This window comes from Chlorocebus sabaeus, chromosome 15, assembly GCF_047675955.1.
Source record: "Chlorocebus sabaeus isolate Y175 chromosome 15, mChlSab1.0.hap1, whole genome shotgun sequence".
Lineage (NCBI taxonomy): Eukaryota > Metazoa > Chordata > Mammalia > Primates > Cercopithecidae > Chlorocebus > Chlorocebus sabaeus.
In genome coordinates this window covers 17061093-17083847 of record NC_132918.1, presented here as the reverse complement: position 1 = coordinate 17083847, position 22755 = coordinate 17061093, and the positions used below count along the sequence as shown (strand labels likewise).

Here is a 22755-nt window from a genome sequence, read left to right as displayed (position 1 = left end):
ACGGAGGGACCAGCTGGAGCTGCGGCAGAGGAACATAAATTGTGAAGATTTCATTTTAATATGGACATTTATCAGTTCCCAAATAATACTTTTATAATTTCTTATTCCTGTCTTACGTTAATCTCTTAATCCTGTTATCTTCATAAGCTGAGGATGTATGTCACCTCAGGACCACTGTGATAATTAATTGTGTTAACTGTACAAATTGGTTGTAAAACATGTGTGTTTGAACAATATGAAATCAGTGAACCTTGAAAAAGAACAGAATAACAGTGAGTTTTAGGGAACAAGGGAAGACAACCGTAAGGTCTGACTGCCTGCGGGGTCAGGCAAAAAGAGCCATATTTTTCTTCTTGCAGAGAGCCTATAAATGGACGTGCAGGTAGGGAAGATATCACTAAATTCTTCTCCTAGCTAGGAATATTAATATTAATACTCTGGGAAAGGAATGCATTCCTGGGGGGAGGTCTATAAATGGCCACTCTGGGAATGTCTGTCTTATGCAGTTGAGATAAGTACTGAGATATGCTCTGGTTTCCTGCAGTACCGAGATATGCTCTGGTTTCCTGAGAAAAACTCCACCCTGGTAAATTTGTAGTCAGACCAGTTCTCTGCTCTTGAGCCTTGTTTTCTGTTAAGATGTTTATCAAGACAATAGGTGCACCACTGAACATAGACCCTTATCAGCAGTTCTGCTTTTGTTCTTTGCCTTGTGATCTTTGTTGGACCCTTATTAGTAGTTCTGCTTTTTGCCCTTTGCAGCATGTGACCTATTCCCTGTTCTTACACCCCCTCCCCTTTTGAAAACCTTAATAAAAACTTGCTGGTTTGAGGCTCGGGTGGGCATCATGGTCCTACCGATATGTGATGTCACCCCCGGCAGCCCAGCTGTAAAATTCCTCTCTTTGTACTCTTTGTCTTTATTTCTCAGCCAGCCAACACTTATGGAAAATAGAAAGAACCTACACTGAAATATTGGGGGTGAGTTCCCTCGATATCTGGCACGCCAACATGGTTTTCTTTTTCCTAGTGCATGTGGGAACCTGATTCCCTTTGGTAGGTGTGGAGAAACATTCATTGGTCCGGTCCACAGAAACGCTTGTTTGGCTCCCTGACGATTGGTGAGTTGTCTGTGTATTGTCTGGGGTAACTATGGGTCACGCAGAGTCTAAACACTATGGGTCACGAAGAGTCTAAACGTTATGCTTATCTCTGCTATATTAAACTCCTGTTAAAACAGGGGGGAGTTCAAGTGCCCATGGAAAATACGGTCACCTTATTCAGGACAGTGGAGGAACACTGTCCTTGGCTTCCTGAGAGGGGAATGTTAGATGTGGAACTATGGGATCGTGTTGGTGCAAAACTCCAGGAACTGGTCCTGACAGGAAATTATGTTCCCGGCACTGTTTAGGGTGATTGGGCCTTGGTACATGCCATCCTAATGCCATACCAATCTTGTGACCCCTGCAGTTACCACAGTTTTTTTAATCTGGTGACCCTCTACCTCTTCCTCAGCTTTCCTCTCCCCCTCAGCCTGTTATCTGCTCAGCCTCTCCCTTCGCCTGCTCCTCCCTCACCTGACGATACTGAGGATTCAATATCTAACTCCAGTGACTTTGGCTTAACGTCACCCCTGGATGACCTTATTTCTTTTCACAAAGAGCTGGTACTTGTAGCTCCCACGGCCCTGACTCGGACAGCCAGGGACCATATCTATGCTAACTCTTCACTCTTCAAACCTTTGCAGCCTTTGCCTCCAGAGTCATCTAATGGCTCTGGGACCAAACTACAATTTACCTGTAATTCTGCAGGCCCTCCCTAGTCCACCGCAGCCCCTCACCCTCCTGTCATTTCAGTCCCTCAACCGGTCACTTTGCCATCCACTCTACCTTCTTCTCTGTACCCTTCTTCACGTACGGACACCCCTGCCACTCTGATTGCACAGGATTGGGACAATAATTACCAGTATGCTTCTGCCTTTGCCTCTTCTGCTCCCCCAATGCCCCTTTCTCACGCTCTCATACCGGTCTGACCGCCTCAACCTCAGTTTCCCTTATCCACACATACTTTTCCTGTCACTTCTATGCCAACTCCGTCTCATGTGCCTGTTCTTGAAACTTCCATGCAATGCTTATTATGCCAGAACAAAGAAACAAGTGGATCAGAGGTGTGGGTTTATCCAGTTGCACTAGAACCTCCCAATGCTCAAGGGATACAAGTGCGTCAATATGTGCCGTTCAATCTTACCTTTATAAAATAATTCAACGATGCTTGTACTCAGTATGGTCCTACTTCTCCATATGTTAAAATGGTATTACAGACTCTGCACTGAGGTTGTTTTGCTTCCTTTAGACTGGGATATTTCAGCAAAAGCTGTTCTAACTCCATCTCAGCATTTACAATTTTGTACCTGATGGTCAGAGGAGGCGTGTCTGCAGGCTCAGCTAAATCGGGCTGATGGCATTCCAATTACTCAGGCTCAGCTCACAGGCTCCAATAATTACTTTGACACTACCGCCCAATTAGGCTTTGATGCTTTCAGCACAGAACAAGTAACAAAGGCGTGTAGGCGAGCTTGGGATAAATTACAGACCAAGCTCCTGTTTCCTTTACTACTGTTAAACAGGGTCACAATGAACTATATCCCGACTTTTTGGCTAAATTACAAGATGCTGTTGAAAAATCTGTCTCTGTGAGCGTGCTCAAGGTATTCTCCTTCATATGTTAGCTTTTGAGAATGTGAACCATGAGTGTAAAATGGTCATGCGCTCCATCCAATGACAAAATTTACCTGATCATGAGGTGTTGCCTGCATATATTAAAGCTTGTGAAGGCACTGGATGGGAGACCCACAAAGCTATTCTGTGGGCATGGGCCACGAAGGACGGCAACCAAACTGGCTCAACTGATTCTTTTCTTGGAGCCTGCTATCATTGTGGTCAACTTGGTCATGCTCGAAAAAATTGCAGTGTTAAAAACTTAAAGGCGGGCAAGCCAGCTCAACAAACATGGCCAAATGCTCCTGCTACTGTTTGCCCTAGTTGTCCTAAAGGTAAACATTGGGTAAGCACCTGCTGCTCTAAGTCTGATATAAAACTAAAGTTATCACAGTTCATACTGGTCTCATTAATTCTGATTCCTTTGATGAGATTAAACTTATGGTGTCTGCCAAGGTTCCTGTTTCTATTCCAGCTGATGAGTCAATTGCTCAATTACTTTTACTACCTAATATTGTTTTAAACAAAGGAGATAAGACACAGGTCCCTGGGATGGGCTCCGGCAGTAAAAAAAAAAGTCGCTTATTGGATTAATATAATTTCTAAAATTCTCCCTAAATGAAGGCAAGCCAGGGTTATGGAAAAACGCCCAGACCAATACCTAAGAACTTGGAACAATTATAACATGGGGAAGAGGGTATGCTTGTGTTTCACTAGGAGATCATCAGTCCCCCGTCTGGGTGCCCACTAGGAGACTTAAACTTTGTGTGAATACTGACAATGAAAACCACAGGGAAGAGACGCTCACATCAGAGACCACCCTCATACCTGGTGAGATTTGTGCCAACTCCTCAAAAACTGGCATGCCAAATCAAAATGGGTCTGGTTCGATACTCCCTAATGGCAACGGAGACCCCTCTAACTAATCCCACTTCTCTTAATTCCCTTTCTTTTTCTCCTTATGAACCTAAAACTCTCACTATTTCTATTAGCCTGAAAATAACATTCCCCTCTTCTTCTCTTTCTCCTTCAGCACTGGATCTTGCTTACAATAGGTTTTATTTAATAATTCTCCTCCTTGTACTTTCTGTCTCACCATTTTCCCCTCAAACTGATTTACCTGCTACACAAAATTATTCTTATTGGGCTTATGTGCTTTTCCTCCACTTATTCGACCTCTCACCTGGATGGATGCTCCTGTGAAAATCTATACTAATGATAGTGTGTGGATGCCTGGAGCTACAGATGACCGTTGCCCTGCTCAACCAGGAGAAGAAGGCACTGCATTTAATGTTACTATGGGTTATAAATACCCTCCTCTGTGCCTCGGACATGCACCTGGTTGTATCCATCTAGAAACCCAAGTGTGGGCTGCTTAACTTCCAGAGAGATGGGGAACGGGGACATTTGGTCTCCAGCCTCTCCCTTTCTCCTTTAAGACAAATGAAAAGGGGAATAATAGGAGATACCCCATACTTTCAAATATGAATCTGTAGGAAAACCATGTCCTAAAAATTTTGAGGGCCCATCTAAAACTTTAATTTGAGAAGACTGTGTTAACTCACATGCAGTAGTATTAAAAAATGACTCATATGGTTTAGTAATAGACTGGGCACCAAAGGGCTATTTGAAAAACAATTGCTCCTCTGGCAGATGGGAATGCCTGGAGGCTACTTATTTTATTTTTTATAGGGAGGACAAGGATCATCATCCTACTTTGCATAGGAGGTTCAGCTCATTCTTTTCCTTAAAATGGGAAGATAAGGGCATTACTCCCCCGAGGTCTCATATGATATTCCCCATTCTGAGCCCAGAACACCCAGAACTTTGGAAACTGGCTATGTGATCTACTTCCTGTTCTTACACCCCCTCCTCTTTTGAAACTCTTAATAAAAAACTTGCTGGTTTGAGGCTCAGGTGGGTATCATGGTCCTACGGATATGTGATGTCACCCCTGGTGGCCCACCTGTAAAATTCCTCTCTTTGTACTCTTTCTCTTTATTTCTCAGCCAGCCGACACTTAGGGAAAATAGAACCTATGTTGAAATATTGGGGGCGGGTTCCCCCAATAAAGAATGACTGACACTTAAAAATGACTAATGACTTTATTGACAGCCTGCCTAGCTTGGTGAAATGTCAAGTCCTTGCCCTCAAAAAGCTGTAGAAGAATCCCATGAGATTGAAGCCAATGTGATGAGACATTTCAACCTCTGGGGGGGAAAAAAAAAGTATGACACCTATAAGCCTTTACTTACCAAGATACATGAACTCACTGGTGAAATAGAGGGATATGCATGGACCCTAGAGGCTTGCGGCCCGGGGGAGGACCAAGAGGTACTGGGGGAGAAGAACGGGGAGGAAGAAGGGGAGGAGGAACAAGTGGAGGTGGAGAGACACAGTGAGAATTTCCCACTCTGAGATGTCTGATGACACCAACAAATAAGAGGAGAGAGAAACTGATGATGAAGAAAACAAAGAACTAAAGTGTTTTTAAAAAATATTGGCAAGCTTTAAAAAGACTCAGTTTTTAATTAAAATACAATATAAGCCTATTCGGATGTTCTTTAAGTAAGGCAATCAGATCCTGTCTTGCCCCAAATTTTCAAATTTTCATTTTGAACACAATAAACATATCCAAAGGTGAAAATAACGAGTTTAACTTGAAACTATTGTTTCATGATCTCTTCTGTGAGGATTTGCAAATTGAGGCCTTTAAAGGATGCCAAGTAGATATGAAGAATGCCACTTCGAAACCCATACATCACACCATTACACTACACATGGAACACCCAAACCAAGACTGAACACATTCAGCTGTGAGCAGTGGCTCACACCTGTAATCCCAACACTTTGGGAGGCCGAGGCAGGTGGATCACCTGAGGTCAGGAGTTCGAGACCAGCCTGGACAACATGGTAAAACCCTGTCTCTACTAAAAATACCAAAAAAAAAAAAAAAAAAAAAAATTAGCCAGGCATAATGGCGATGCCTTTAATCCCTGCTACTGGGGAGGCTGAAGCAGGAGAATTGCTTGAACCCACCCAGGAGGCAGAGGTTGTAGTGAGGGGAGATTACACCACTACACTCCAGCCTGGGCAACAGAATGAGACTGTCTCAAAAAAAAAAAAAAAAAAAAGACTGAACAACACACCTTTTTCAAAGAAAAATTATGCCCCATAACTGAGCAGATAAACACATTCCCACTGCTTAACTCTCAAATTCCTTTAGCCTTGAATTTTCCTAGGGCAGAAAAAGCAGAACCCAAGGAAAACACTATCTTTCCTAATCCAGACATCAGCTTTACATTTCAGGGAGTGCTGGAATAGAGAGAGCCTGTGGTGGAGACCATGGCACTACTGTTAATAACCCCAGGAAAACTGCCATTTCAAGTTCTGAAGAAGGTTCCGAGTTTAGGGAAACAACATGTTGTCGAGGCGAAAGCAACTCCATCTTGGATGCTAATCAGTCATGTTGACTTATGATTAACCCTAGTCCTGGGAAGGCCTGTAAGACTTCCAGTTTATCTACTGTTTACCGTAAATCCGGCCCTTAGGTCAGAACAAACTTAAAGTGACTGTACTTCAATTGTCCTACACATCATCTCTTCTGAATCACAAATACTCTTTCCCTATTATGTATAAGTCCTGGGTCTGGGGGGTAATGGTACAGGGATCCACCATCTCATCTTGCCACCACCTGAGACAGAGACATGGCTTCCATTCATAAGTGTCTATTAAATGATTAAATGGTTCTTTCTGAGAAACTGGATATGTCATCCTCTTTCTTTGGTCCCTCAGCTTCCACAGACTTTGGGGGTAGGTTTGCACAGGCCTCCCCACTGCAGAACAATGCTTTAGTGATGTATAACCTGTATGTTATCTTCAACACTCCTATTTATTATTTATAATCTCATGTTTAGGTGTTTTCATAGTTGTGTCTATTTAGGAAAAACAAAATACGTAAGTATGAAATCATTGTACGTAGCATTTTAGAAGCATTAATGCTCTGGAGGAGACACAGAATGCAGCAAATTCTCTAAAGCAGGTGCTTCCCATGTTGTTACGTCGTTTGATCCTTGTGAATGCTTTGTCATGTAGCTTTTAGAATATCACTGTGAAAATTATCAGTACTCTTCACTGAAATGAATGTTTGGGATAAATATGTACTTGAAGAACAAGTGTGTGCCCCTGTCACCAGCTAAAAAGTAGAAAGGATTTAAGTTTGCTTGCATTAGCTACGCCTTCATTATTTTGCTATGTGAGACATATTCAATATAAGATAGTTTGCCAGATAGTTACAGGATCATGCCTATAAACCCAGTGCTTTAAGAAGGGGAGGCAGGAGAATCATTTAAGCCCAGAAGTTCAAGACAAGCCTGGGCAATATATTAAGACCTCTGTCTCTACAAAAAAAAAAAAATAGAATAGAATAAAATAAATCATCCAGGCATGGTGGCTCACACCCATAGTCCCAGCTACTCAGGAGGCTGAGATGGGAGGTTTGCTTGAGTCTGGAAGTTGAAGTTATAGCAAGTTGTGATTACACGACTGCCCTCCAGGCTGAGTGATAGAGCAAGACCCTGTCTCAAAAAACAAAATAAAGTAGTTAAGGATCAATCAGACTTGGGAAAATATAAATAAAGGTGTGCATAATCAAATCGAACTGCTTGATAGACTGGCATATAGCAGTTAAGAATTTTCAAGAAGAATGTATCTCATGTAAAGACTCTTAGCTTCTTTGTAGGTTTTGAACTGTGTGTGACCCAGTGATATATATATATATATATATATAGTGCTTGAGAAAGAAATACAGTGGTGCCTCCCAAATATCTGAAACTATTTACTAAGACATGTATTAGTATGTCTTATAGTTAAGAGATTACTAAAACTAATTTTATTTTACCAAATACCCAAGAAGAAAATCTAACCTAGCAAATGGCACAAGACTGCAAACAAAAATTGGAAATGGCTTACTAAAGTGCAACTATACAGGCACTACACAAACTAAAACAACATAAACCTGGATGAAACAATCAAGTAAATCAATTCCTCAGGAGAGTTAATAACTCTATCTATATCTGATGAGTTTAGTTGTGAAATTAAGCCACACTGACATAAGGAGCCAATCGAAAGGACACCATCTAGTCTTTGTGCAATTCTGTGGAGAAATCCTAGTAGTTGGAATTCACAGTTTAGCAGAGTATCATTAAAGACCCATCTTTTGGGCCAGGCACGATGGCTCACGCTTGTAATCCCAGCACTTTTGGAGGCCGAGGCAGGCAGATCACTTGAGGTCAGGAGTTCCAGACCAGCCTGGCCAACATCGTGAAATCTCATCTCTACTAAAAAAGCAAAAACTCGCCAGGCATGGTGCTGTGTGCCTATAACCCCAGCTACTCGGGAGGCTGAGGCAGGAGAACTGCTTGAGCCTGGGAGGCAAGGTTGCAGTGAGCCGAGATTGTGCCACCGTACTCCAGCCTGGGTGACCACGCAAGACTCTGTACCTGCCCCCCGCCAAAAAAAAAAGACCCATCTTTGGGCCGGGCATGGTGGCTCACACCTTAATCCTAGCCCTTTGGGAGGCCAAGGCAGATGGACTGCCAGAGCTGAGAAGTTTGAGACCAGCCTGGGCAACACGATCAAACCCCATCTCTACTAAAAATACAATAAGTTAGCCAGTTGTGGTGGGTACATGCCTGTGGTCCCAGCTACTTGGAAGGCTGAGATGGGAGGATGGCCTGAGCCTGGAAGGCAGAGGTTGCAGTGAGCCAAGATCACACCACTGTACTTCAGCCTGGGACAACAGAGTGAGACCCTATCTCAAAAAAAGAAAAAAAAAAAAAAAAAAAGGAGACCCATCTTCACTGGGCTCATAATGGGCTTCTCTTGACCTAATAATTCTCTCTAGTCTAGGTCTCAGCCTTTATTTCCTCATATATCTTTCTTCAATAAATCCCTTCCCTAAGGCTTCAATCTTAAACTGGATGCAAATGAAGTCGTGTAATTTTAAAACCCAAAGGGCCCACAAACATAGACTGTCTTCTTGAAAACTGATGCCCAGAGAGATGGGTGACAAGCTCTGAGTCACCCAGTTACAGACACGTTCAGACAAGAATCAGGGCAGCAGGTTCCTACTTCAAGATTCTTTCATTACATCTCGACTGAAAATAGTTCCAATTTATCTCAATGCTTCCGCAACCTTAATTTTTTTTTCTCTTCCCCTGCATCAACTTAACTTTATACTTATTTTGTTTCGATTTTTTTCTCCCACTTTTCTGTTCCATCTGTCCCCCCAGACCTAGAAGTAGAGCATCATTCTAAATCCTCACCACCTGCAACCTTGTTAGACAAGTATGACGACCAGATCTCTAACCTCTCTTTGACATCTCTGGCTTTCCAGGCTTTTGTTGCCTTTTTACAAACTTAGAATTTTAGAATGTTAGAGCTGGAAGGAAAACTACAGAGCAGCCTCTCCCAAACATTCTATAGAACAGCAGATGGAGGAGACAACTTTGCAATGAGAGCAGGCTGAAGAGTTCTGAGATCTATGATTCACTCAGCTTGGGAAATGCTGCACGGCAATTCTCCTCTCAGAGATTCACAATGCATGTCAGCTTTTGAAACACACTGACAAGTCCTAGCAAGAGCAGAGAAATTTACTTCACTCTGCTTAAACTTTAGTCTTTTCACAACTCTTCACATCCCTTGAGACTGCTTTGGGAAAGCCTTGCCTAGCCCCCTTGTTTTACAGATGAAGACTGAGTCCATCCTTAACATGAGTAACCAATGTCCTGCTCTATATGTTGGGACCAGGGCTCCAACCCAGCTGAGTCCCAGCCCAGAGCATCCTCTTGAAGTATTTCTCCTCTGCTGGATCCAGTTCTTTCTGATCTTCCACACACCAAATACCCAAGACTTCATGTGGTACTACACATAGTGTATTCACTTAGTGACTAGTGTTCACATAGTGTGAACTAGGTTCACAAGGTGTCTATTCGTGTGGGGGACAGAACAGTGGATGCTTGCTCTTATTTCAGCTTGATCTCACATCCAATTATGTAAGACATAGGGCTGTACTGATTTTGCTTACATAAGTTCTATGTGATACTCGATACTGGGATGTGGACATGCAAAGCCATCCCAATGATCTAAGGGGTTCCAAGGGACTAAAGGAATAAGCCCAGAGTATCCTGAAGGAGATTTGAGGTTAAAGGCTCTTCAGATGGGCGTCCTAGGTTTTATGGGAAAAGTGGTGTGTGATCCTGGACCCTTCCAGAAATTTGGTAGTACATGCTAAACTTTCCATACTTCCTTTGCATTTTCTCCTAACTTCATAACCTACTTGCCTTTTTCTCACTTTTCCTATTGTATTTCTCATATCAAGTTTTCCTAGTTGATTCTAGAGGCCTTAATATGCCAGGAATCAAGGTCTCTTCCCCATTTTTTCTAGGGGGAGGGAGAGCTAGGAAGAAGTAACATGAAGGGGTTTTAAGCAAGTGGAAAACATGCTTTGCCTAAAAAGAAGTGGGCTGGTATTTACACAAACTGCTTGCTGCTTTTCTGTTTGGGCATCTCCTGAACAACTGTATACTTAACAGACAATAAGGGTGATAATTAAAGGGTGGGTGTCAGAAGCTTTCACTGATGAGAGATAGCCTGTACTCCTTTAATCCAACCAAATAGGCCTACTTGCCCAACATACAACTTGGTTTTGTGGATGGTTATTTTATTCTCACCTCCTACCCATGCCACCCCCTTCCCTTAGCCCCCGGGCGATACTATTCTGACCCATTCTTCAAGGTACAGCTTCAATCTGAACCTTCACAACACCATCCTGGCTCAGTTTTCACCCCTCGGAGTTCACAGCCTTGATAACTGTACTGCCCGTTTGAAAATTACTCACATACTGATGGCCTCCTAGCATCTCTAGGCTCATGTTCCTGTATTATTTTTGCTTGCTGTACAATATCTTTCATCTTCCCAAATAGATTCTGAATCTCTCAAGCACAGGAACCACATGGAACACTTGTGAAAATGAAAAGAATTCAATAAATATTTGTTCATTACATGAAAGATTAAATGAGCTTCCTGTAGAATACAGGTCATAAACTCATGTCTTCAAGGGCCAGGGCAACTAATGGAAATGAGTAAAACAGGTGTGATATCAGGGAATAGGGAGTCTTGTGGTAAACTAGAGAAACAATACCCTCAGAAAGCAGCTGCTGCTCAGCCACAGGCAATTATGGGACATGGAGATGCTGGCCCAGTGTTGCCAGACGGCAATTTTTCAAGAGAAGTAGAAAGCCCAGATTTTGTGAAATACCTGTAACTTTCAGTGTTGGCAATGAGTTAAAAAATGTTTAATATGCAATGTTGGCCAAAAATAACATGTGCAGGTCAGTCTCTGGCTGTTTGAAAGTTCGATCACATCTTTTCATACAAACAATAATATGCATAATTAACAGTGTTCTAGCCCCTAACCTGGACAACAAACAGAACCAAGGCATAAAATTAGAAGTTTGATTATTCAGTTTTAAATTTTAAATTATGTTAATGCATAGAAACAGTTTAATTAGAGAACAATGAAAATGGACATGGAGGCCGGGAACAGTGGCTCACGCCTGTAATCCCAGCACTTTGGGAGGCTGAGGCGGGTGGATCACCTGGGGTCAGAAGTTCGTGACCTACCTGACCAACATGGTGAAACCCCGTCTCTACTAAAAACATAAAAATTAGCATGGGGGTGGGTGCCTGTAATCCTAGCTAGTCAGGAGGCTGAGGCACAAGAATCGCTTGAATCTGGGAGGCAGAGGTTGCAGTGAGCCGAGATCACATCAGTGCATTCCAGCCTGGGCAACAAGAGCGAAACTCCATCTAAAAAAAAGAAAAAGAAAAAAAGAAAGAAAGAAAATGAAAATGGACATGGAGATTATGGAGACTCTAAAGAAATTTATTGGATCTTCTCAAGGACTGCAGAGCTGATGCACTTGTTTCTTTTAAAGATTTCTTTTCCCTTCAAAATAGATTTTATTTTCCTTGATTTGAGTATAGTCTTGTCAGAGGTAATTATGGTCACTCTTGAGGGAAATAACAAAAGAAGTGGAAGGATTAATTGTTCTGAGATCATTACTGGGTTGGAGTTAGAAGATTAAAGGAAAATAGATTAATGAGATTATATTATATTTATATGTAAATATATGTATTTTAAATATCTTTATATCTATATGAAAGAAAGTCTAAGCTGCCTAAATGCTGTCCTCCTCACCCTTCACCAGGATAGCACTATCTACACTCAAATACCAGGAAGTAGGCTATTTATAACTGAGTGTGATGATAGGTGTCCAGTACTGTGCTAAGGGTCACAGGCAATGCTACAAGGTGTTGGCCCTTGTCCTTGGAGCTGACAGGTTAAACTGTTGGTGATAACTTACAGACGCTCTGGACATGCAGGATTCCACAACCCAAGCAGGGCTGGAAGCAGACAATCCTCACACACACTGAAAAACCAAAGCAACTTTCAGAGCACGTAAATGTCTTCACCTTTGCAAACGAGTTGGGAATTCACATATGTGATCTCATGTGGCTACTACTGACTAAAGTTTTGTTTTGTTTTAAACAGCAGAACTGTTTTCAGAGACTTTGGTTCACTCCTTGACTACCCTTAGCGGGTACAAATGCTCCTTGCCTGAAGCTGAATTTGATTTCTGGAAAAGTCAAAGTTCTTCTAGATAATAAGTTGTAGTAAAGCTGAGGATTTACTTTGTTCATAGCAAGCAAGACTATAAAGCAATGAGACTGATATTCACATGTACCTCATAAAATGACTTGGAGTAACTTTTTTGGGGGGTAGGGGGTGGGGGGAACAGAGCTTCGCTCTTGTTGCGCAGGCTGGAGTGCAGTGGCGCCATCTCGGCTCACCGCAACCTCCGCCTCCCGGGTTCAAGTGATTCTCCTGCCTCAGCCTCCCGAGTAGGTGGGACTACAGGCGCCCGCCTAATTTTTGTAGTTTTAGTAGAGACAGGGTTTCACCATATTGGCCAGGGTGGTCTCAGACTCCTGACCTCAGGTGATCTGCCTGACTCGGCCTCCCAAAGTGCTGAGATTACAGGCGTGAGCCCCCGCGCCTGGCCCTTGTATTTCAAAATTAGCCGGGCGTGATGGCACCAGCCTGTAATCCCATTTACTTGGGAGGCTGAGGCAGGAGAACTGCTTGAGCTCAGGAGGCGGAGACTGCAATGAGCTGAGATCACACCACTGCACTTCAGCCTGGAGTGACAGCCTGGGTGACAGAGCCAAACTCCACCTCCCCCACCCCCCCCAAAAAAAGCCCCTGTATTTCCTTTTTCAGGGTAGTATAGTAAAATTGGAAAAGACTGTGAGAGTAAAATAGACCATTTTATAATCTCTTTGTAGCCACTTGTCAGTTGTATGAGGTTGGGGAAAATATTTAAAACCTCTCAAGCATTTTTTTAAATGAACATTTCTTTAAGAATGTAGAGTATGAATGCAGGAATTATGCTTGCTTATTGCTCTTTCCCCAGAATAGTGCTGTTGCAAAGTGATATGCAATAAATATTCATTGAAGGAATGAACAAGAATTTTAATGTCAACTCTTTTCAAAGAGATTCCAATTAAACAAGGTAACCATTTAAGCTACTGAAGTAACAAGTTAGAAAAATCAATTACAATTGTTCTGGAAAAGCGTGTAGCACAACCAACATTCTTGCACATTGCTATTAGCCATATAAATTGGCAAATAACTTGGAAATATGTAATAGGACCTGCAAAAATATTTACAGTCTTTGATCTAGTAATTCTACTTTTTAGGAATTTTTTGAGGAAAATCCTAAGAAACAGATTACACAATATGTTCACTGTAACATTATTTATGGTAGCAAGTAACTAAACAGTCTAAATTTTTGGCAATAGGAGAATAGGTTTTAAAATGACACAAGCTCTAATGCATCCATTACAGAAGATGGAAATAATATGCAGTAATTTGACAAATCCTTCTGTTAGAATTCTAATATTAGTAGTGCATATTCAACCTAACAAAAACAAAACATATACACAAAAAGAAACAGTGTATTAAACTGAGATTATAAGTGATTTTTTTCTATTTTCCAAAATTGCTATAGCATGATAATCTACCTTTCATAATAAAATAATTCAGTTCTAATTTGCCAAAGAAATTAGGCTTCTGTGGGGAAATTTTTAAAGCAGCTATGACATCCAGGGATCATGGAACTTAAACATTCTCTACTCCCTGACATCCACACACTGCCCAAACACCTTTACCTAATCATATTCCTATATTTTGCTTCTTTGTACACACTTTGCTTACACAACTTGTCTGTCTTGCCTGGGCAGTAGATACTTTCTTCAAACATAGAGAGGGCTGGACAGTAGGATTCCATTTGTTACTGGAATTTCTTCTGCTTTCCCTCATGATCAAACCCCAGTCCATCCTTCAGTATCCATGTCAGACATCCCTTCCTCTATGGTGCCCTATCCAACTCATCCCTCAGACCATCACTCCTGCCTTTGTGCTTTCTAGTTTAAGCTTCTACTTTTAAAACTTGTTGCATTATCATTATGAGCTTCTAGATATCTCCTTCATTTTTGTTCCCCTAGGTTTAGCACACACTTCTTACATAATTTGTGTTCAATATAATTGTGAAATGAATGAATGTATTGCTATTTGTTTCCTTTCACCATTGCTGCTAAGTTCATGCCTTCTGAAGAAGCAGGCAGCTTATCCCTTACCACTTTCCACTTCCTTGCTTAGACTCTTCATGGAAAGGAAACAGGAATCCAGGGCAAACACAAGCACTTTTTTTTTTTTTTTTTTGGAGATAGGGTCTTGCTTTGTCGCCCAGGCTAGAGTGCAATGGTGCAATCTTGGCTTACTGCAACATCCGCCTCCCGGGTTCAAGCAATTCTCCTGCCTCAGCCTCCTGAGTAGCTGGGATTACACGTGTGTGCCACAGCGCCCAGCTAATTTTTGTGTTTTTAGTAGAGACGGGGGTTTCACCATATTGCCAGGGCTGGTCTTGAACTTCTGGCCTCAAGCGATCAACCCACATCAGCCTCCCAAAGTGCTGGGATTAGAGGCATGGGCCACGGCGCCCGGCTGCAAGCACATTTTCTTGGTCAATTTCACTGATGCTGCCTTATTTGAGAAATGGGATGCAGAGACTACTTCCTGTCAAGGTGTTATCACCAATACCCTCTCTACTGTAAAAGCTGTCCAGGGACTTTTGGTCACTCATCAATCTATTCACTCACTCAGCAAATATGTGTTTACTTTGTGCCAGGTACTTTTAGGAGTTGGGCATACAGTGGGGAAGTCCACAGACAAGCCCCTCCCCTCCAGAGCTTTCAGCCAGGCAGTGGAGATGGAATTACTTAGGAGTAAACAAATCCCATGACAGAAAGAACTGGCAAACAAGGTTAAAGAAAGAACAGGGTGTTGGCTGGGCGAGGTGGCTCACGCCTGTAATCCCAGCACTTTGGGAGGCTGAGGCGGGTGGATCATGAAGTCAGGAGATTGACTTCATGAAGTCAGGAGATTGATCATGAAGTCAGGTCATGAAGTCATGAAGTCAGGAGATTGATCATGAAGCTCCTGACTCAGGAGATTGAGATCATCCTGGCTAGCACAGTGAAATCCCATCTCTACTAAAAATACAAAAAAAGTAGCCTGGTGTGTTGGCGGACGCCTGTGGTCCTAGCTGCTTGGGAGGCTGAGGGAGGAGAATGGCGTGAACCCGGGAGGTAGAGCTTGCAGTGAGCCAAGATCATGCCACTGCACTCCAGCTTGAGTGACAGAGCAAGACTTCGTCTCAAAAAAAAAAAAAAAAGAAAAGAAAAGAAAAGAAAGAACAGGGGGGTAGTGAGAGGAGATGAGAGGGAAACTAGACTGGGTAGTTAAAACAAGAGGTCACATTCTCTAACCATAGACCCACCCCTTTTGACAAACATGCAAGAAGCGTTTGTTTCCACTAAGGCACCATAGCTGCCAATAACTGCAGTGTTTGTTTCAAACTTTCAACAAAGAACGACCTTCTGAAATAATACATTAGGAACACAGCAAGAAAGACAGACTTAAAGAAGTTTTTGTTAAAGACAAAAAGCTACTAAAACCAAACAGAAGAAAAACCTCATTGTTTTCAATCAAATTATATATTTGGCCACCAGGAGTTAAATGCTACTCTACTCTAAGGTTTGTAACAGAATATTTTTATTACTTTTCCTTCTTTTTTCTTTTTTTTTGAGTTAAAGTCTTGCTCTGTCACTCAGGCTGGAGTGCTGTGGCAGGATCATGGCTCACTGCAAGCTCCACCTCCTAGGTTCACGCCATTCTCCTTCAGCCTCCCAAGTAGCTGGGACCACAGGTGCATGTCACCAGGCCAGGCTAATTTTTTTTTTTAAATTTTTTGTAGAGATAGGGGTCCCACTGTGTTGCCCAGGCTGGTCTCAAACTCCCGGGCTCAAGTGACCCACCTGCCTCGGCCTCCCAGAGTGCTAGGATTACAGGTATGAGTCACCGTGCCTGGTCTAGAATATTTTCAGTAAATAGTTTCAAGTTTATTTCACCAAGTAGTACTTACTCTTGATATTGGTTGTGTGCTTTCATTATCCTATTATTGGCTTATTAAAAGTGACCCCAATTAAAGCAGTGAAATAGATCTAACAACACAAGGCAGGCTAGTCCCACCCATGGTTCAGTCATGTAAAGATCTCCTTCAAACTTTGATACTTTTAGAAACTCCACAGCGGTAGCTTCCTGTTTGTGCCATGCTCTTCCACCTCAGACTCTTCCACCTGCTGTTTTCACTTCCTGGAATGCTCTTCCTATTGGAAGAGTGCTGCTTCTCATCCATTCAGACCCAGCTCAGCCAGCACTTCCTCTGGGTTCCTCTGAGTTCCTCAGACTTACAGGGGCCTTCTCCAACCTGGCTCCCATAGCACCCACTTTGTACCACAAACTGAAGCCCTCAGCATATTTGTTTGAGATTGTCTACGTCTTGGTTTTTCAGAGTATGAGAAGCTCTAGGACTCTGCGGTGTCTGACACATTCTGGGTAACCAAAAAAAGGTCTGCTGAAAATATGCTGGCACTTTAAAAAATGAATAATGCATCTTTTTCCTCCATAAACAGAAAGAGGAAGAGCTATAACAAAATATAAGACTATATGTTTAAGTATAGCTTCAATATCTATAAAAAGACCCTGAAAGTAAACCATGTGCACATAAAACCACAAGGACCAATCTGTATTTCAGCAACTTTAATGATTACAGGTGTGTCAAATTTTAACATGCTACCCATGATTGCTTCCCAATCTTCTAAAGCCTGAATATGAAAAAACAAAAACAAAAACAAAAACAAAAAGGGAGGGGATAGTTAGAGTTGGGGATGAGACAAAGACATTTAACCACTCACAATACCGAAATGGAAATCCAACTCTTTGAAGCAGTTAAATTCTATTATTTGCTCTCAAAATATGCTTTGAGAGAGACAGAAACCATGTTAATGTTTTTAGAGTAATTGAACATCACTACCAACGAGGTTCCTTCTGTAGACATGATCAATAATACCATCTTTCTTTTCATCCAAGTATTAAGCTTCATTTAATTGAACAATTCAGAATTGGGCAATTTTAATTAGCTATGTGAGGAAATAAGACTGACACATTACTGGTTTTGGTCAGTAGAAACCTCTGGCTGCCAAGTACCAAATTTGGCACATGAAGTATCCTGTAAAATACTGACCCACTGTCCTTAACAAAAGTATAGTATGTGTATTTAATTCTTAAATGTTTTTATTTATTTATTTTTTTTTTGAGACAGAGTCTCACTCTGTCACCCAGGCTGGGGCAGTGGCACAATCATAGCACACCCCAGCCTCAAGCTCCTGGATTCAATCGATCCTCCCCCCGGCCCAGTCTCCTGAGTAGCTAGGACTACAGGCACCTGCCACCACACCCGGCCAACTTTTGAAATTTTTTGTAGAGACGGGTCTCACCACCTTGGCCAGGATGGTCTCAAACTCCTGGGCTCAAGCAAACTTCCTGCCTCATCCTGCCCAAGCGTAAGCCACAGTGCCCAACCTATATTTAAATGTTATACAACTTTAGAACTAATAGGATTTAATCTAAAATGGACTAAGTTTATTATTAATCTGATGAGAAACTTTTTTTTGAGACAGACAGAAAAGGCTACTTAGCCTGCAAAGAGTCCAGATTGTAAAATATGTTTCCACGTCGATGAACCAACCGACATTAATTTAGTTAGCTGGGGAAAGATATATATGTGTGTGTGTGTATATATATATGTGTCTGTGTGTATATATATATGTGTGTGTGCGTGTGTGTGTATTTTACTATTTAGTTCATCAGTAATTTCCATCGGTAACTTCCACCTTGAATTTTAATCACAACCTATAAAGCATATTTTGACTATTTCTTGTCAGAAATGATAGCTCAATATCAACATTGCCAAAGTCAAAACATCGGTTTTGGAAGACATCGTTAACACCACTCCAACAGACAGGTTACAGGTCGAGACACTGAATGGAAAGGCACAGATGCCTGGAGTGCACTTTTGGAGTCCTGACAGGTCCATTGCAGTCCTCAGGTTCCTCAGCTTCTCAGGAGAGTTCATCACAGCTGGCCCCGCCCTGCTGGCAGTGCTCTGTCTGGGCTTCTCTGATGTCCTCTTCCCAGTTTTTTCTTGTTTTCCCAACTTCTGCTTTCTCCAAGGCTCCACCTCTTCTCGGCAGCTCTAACACTACTCTTCATTCAACACTGGCTTCTCAGGGGATTTCATGGATTTCCAGGGTTTCCCTTATCACTGACCTGCCAAAAAATTTCTCCCTATTTCCTATATTTCCTTTACTTATTCATCTCATGTTTTTAGCACTGGATTGTAGCTCCAGGAGGACCAAGTGCTGCTTGTCTTGTGAATTGCAATATCCTAGTACTACCACATAATAATTGCTCAACTAACAAAAGATAGAGAGGCCATGGCATATTTCCTCAATTATGGTGGTTAACTGAAGACACCTGTCTTTCATAACGTCAGAAGTCAAAGTCACCTTTTCCATACTCATAGGCCAGATCTCGAAGCCCCAGAGTTGTCAATCATTTGAGCAAACCTAAAGCCCTTTGTTGAGGAAAATATCAACCCTGCTTGTAAATACTTCTTCACTACCTTCACATTGAGGCAAGATCACCCGCCATTAGGACTAGAATTCAAGTAAAGCACTTTAATTTTTATAACAAAATGTCATGTCAACAACTTTGCCTAAGGTACCTACAGTCTAAGGAACTCTTCACAGTTGACATAAAATTCTAAAATGAACTGATACCTTGGCAAAGCCCAGTGGAGCTCCTTGATATAAGACAGTGACTAAGAGGAGATTTCTGCAGCTTTTGGAGCACTACCTCCAGACAGATTACCTGGAGTAGAATTTTGACTCTGCCACTTACGGGGTATGTGACTTGGGTAGATATTTAATTAACCTCTCTGTGCCTCAATTTCCTCATTTATAAGTTAACAACAATAGTACTTATGTAACAAGGCTGGTATAAAGATTGGGTTAATATATTTAAATCATAGTTAGAAAAACGAGCTAGCAGCTGGGCGTGATGATTCACATCTATAGTCCCAGCACTCTGGGAGGCCAAGGTGGGTGGATCACTTGAGGTCAGGAGTTTGAGACCAGCCTGGCCAACATGGTGAAATGCTGTCTCTACTAAAAATGCAAAAATTAGCTGGGCGTGGTGGTGCACACCTGTAATCTCAGCTACTTGGGAGGCTGAGGCAGGAGAATCGCTTGAACCTAGTAGGCAAAGGTTGCAATAAGCTGAGATAGTGCCACTGCACTCCAGCCTGGGTGACAGAGTAAGCCTCTGTCTCAAAAAAAAAAAAAAGAAAAAAAAAAAGAAAAAGAAAAATGAACTGGCTATGATGATGATGATGATGATTCATATATCCAATTAGAACATCAGCACACTAAATCTGTGGACTCTAAAACTTTAACTTTAGGAAGAGGTTTTGAGTGCTTGTTATATGCCAAGCACTGGGTTAAGAAACTCATATACACAATTACATTTAATCCTTATAAGCCTTGAAGGAGGTACTGTCATTATCTTCATGTTCACAGATAAGAAACTAACACTTAACAGATGTTAAATAACCTGCCCAACTAGTCACAAGTGCTAAAGCCAGGATTTAAACCTAATAGCCATAACCAACAGCAGTCCATGTTAAGAAGCTCTATACCTAGGCCAGGTGCGGTGGCTCATGCCTGTAATCCCAGTACTTTGGGAGGCCGAGACGGGCAATCACGAGGTCAGGAGATCGAGACTATCCTGGCTAACAAGGTGAGACCCCGTCTCTACTAAAAATACAAAAAGTTAGCCAGGCGTGGTGGCGGGCGCCTGTAGTCCCAGCTACTCAGAAGGCTGAGGCAGGAGAATGGTGTGAACTCAGGAGGTGGAGCTTGCATTGAGCTGAGATCGCGCCACTGCACTTCAGCCTGGGCGACAGAGCGAGACCCTGTCTCAAAACATCATAATAATAATAATAATAATAATAATAATAATAATAATAAATCTATAACTGTATAGAAATCCCCAAACCTGAAAGCAATAGCAGATTGGCAAGAACAATGGTGACAATAAGAGAGAGAGAAAAAAAATTACCATTGTAGTTTAGTGTAGACAACTGACAAAAATCAGATTTGGACTAAATATATTTCTCGTGTGCCAAGTACTGGTCCAAGTGCTTTACATATTAACTAATGTTTGATGATGATGACAACAAACAATAAAACTTTATTCACATCTTGTGCAATTTTCATAACTTTCCAGACTGAGCATTTTAATCACTTGCTAGATCAGTAAACAAACCCTTAGGTTATGTTCTCTGTTCAAGGTGACTAGTTGGGCAGGTTATTTAACATCTGTAAGTGTTGACATGACATTTTGTTATAAAAATTAAAGTGCTTTACTTGAATTCTAGTCCTAATGGCGGGTGATCTTGCCTCAGTGTGTTGCCATGTTGCCCAGGCTGGTCTCGAACTCTTAAGCTCAGGCAATCCACCTGCCTTGGCCTCCAAAAGTGCTGGGGTTACGGGTGTGAACCACAGCATCCAGCCAATACACATCTTTAAAGCAAATACTGAGGCCATTGGCCTGAGGTTGTCACTTTAACTAGAGCCCCTAGGTAAGCAGGCCAAAACCCAATTCAACATAAACAGTAAAATAAAACTTAAGCTTAAACTTTCAGAAACCACTAACTGACCTCTAGCCACTGGATCATATTCAAATAAGGCAAAATGCCTAGCTGTAGCCAATCAAGTAATTTCTCTACCTCTCTTGGGTGTTTGGTCTATAGAATCTTGCTGTTCACCCTGCAGAGTGCAGCTCTCTTGGCTCAAATAAACTGTTATACATTATTTGTCTCAAGTTTCTTTTTTTAAAAACAGTATTAGCATCCTCCAGGACTAACATTTGTAAACACATAATACACTTTTTCCCTATGTGATGCATTCTTAATGTGGATCATACAACTAGCCACAAAAGAGCTGAGAGTGGAGGGAGAAGAGGGAGAAGGGGAAGACAGAAGATTGAACGACCATAACAGGAGACTGCTGAATACAGCTGAAAGAGCTATGGGGTCCAGCAGACCTTGTTCACAGCCAACTTCACTAAGCAGGCCCATGTCTCTGAACAAGTTACTGAACTTTGTTGAGCCTCTATTTCCTTTCCTATAAAATGAGAACATTAACTACTATTTTATAAAGTGGTTGTGTTTATAATGCTGCAAATGCATCTATTACTATGTAGGTATCTGCCAGCAATCTTATTGTTAAAAGCTGATCTTTTCCTAAAAGCAGAATTTTTTTTTTTTTTTTTTTTTGAGATGGAGTCTCACTCTGTCACCCAGGTTGGAGTAAAGTGGCGTGATCTCGGCTCACTGCAAGCTCCGCCTCCCGGGTTCAAGCGATTCTCCTACCTCAGCCTTCCAAGTAGCTGGGATTACAGGCACCCGCCACCACGCCCGGCTAATTTTTGTATTTTTAGTAGAGATAGGGTTTCACCATGTTGGCCAGGCTGGTCTCGAACTCCTGATCTCAGGTGATACACCTGCCTCAGCCTCCCAAAGTGCTGGGATTACAAGCGTGAGCCACTGCACCCGGCCTCTAAAAGCAGAATTGACTTGCTTTGCAAAGAAAGTTAAGGAAGCCTGGATAATTGCTGTCTGGCCTTGCCTCTCACAAACAAGGAAGAACTGTGTGCAGTGAAATGGAAGTGCCTGAAACCTTGGGACAAAGTGACTTTACCTTGGAAATGATGCATATATCAGAAACAGTGAGATAAACATCTTCCACTTTTTAAAAAGTAGATTTCAAAGAGTTCAAAGAAAGATAGTTTGAGTCTCAGGGCAGGGACAACATTATGGGACAGGCAGCTCAGAAAAGGGTCTCAGTCTCTCATGGGGTATTCATCAACTACCCTATTCAAGGGGAAAAAGAAAAGGCAGATGACTATCAAATATGGAAAATCACCAGTGTTCTTTTAAGGAGATGGCCTATAACTAACATTTAGTTAGAAACAGACCCATAATTCACGACAAATTTGAAAACAAGCAAAAATCTATTAAAACATGAGGAAGTTAGAAACCCAGAAAACAGCGAGGCTTGCAAAACACAGTTGTGAAGGACAACACAAAACCATTTTTGTCTACGTTCAGAGTCAGAAGCACGTGGAAGCACAGGGCCTGCCCCATGTGACAGACGGAGTAACACAGTGATAATGCAAGCAGAACCATGAATTCCTAATTTCTCTTTAGTTTCTCTATCACGAATGGTTTTCAAACAAAAACAAAAGTCCTAAAGCAGTAAGAGGAAAATTATGTCTATGATAGGTGAGAAAATTTATGATTTGGTGGGGGTGCCTGTACATAAGTAGCAACATAAGCAATATCTAAGGGCCATAAAAGAAAAAAAAAACGCTAGCAGAGTGTTGAGA

The 22755-nt window shown here is 41.9% G+C and overlaps 1 protein-coding gene across 3 annotated transcripts in view; it reads right to left on the bottom strand.

Annotated features, from left to right (window-relative positions):
- NCEH1 (neutral cholesterol ester hydrolase 1) overlaps positions 1-22755 on the bottom strand; it is an 89567-nt gene that overhangs the window by 52887 nt on the left and 13925 nt on the right. Inside the window, exons 2-3 of one of the 3 annotated variants that reach the window (XM_037988561.2) lie at positions 11038-11588; positions 10618-10739 (exon numbers count right to left, since the gene is read on the bottom strand). The exons of 1 other annotated variant lie outside the window; for it this stretch is intronic. In XM_037988561.2, the coding sequence (XP_037844489.2) occupies positions 10618-10650 (33 nt within the window). In that variant the 5' untranslated portion in view covers positions 10651-10739; positions 11038-11588. The remainder of the gene's footprint in view (positions 1-10617; positions 10740-11037; positions 11589-22755) is intronic. One more of the 3 variants, XM_073023461.1, reaches the window with a different exon arrangement.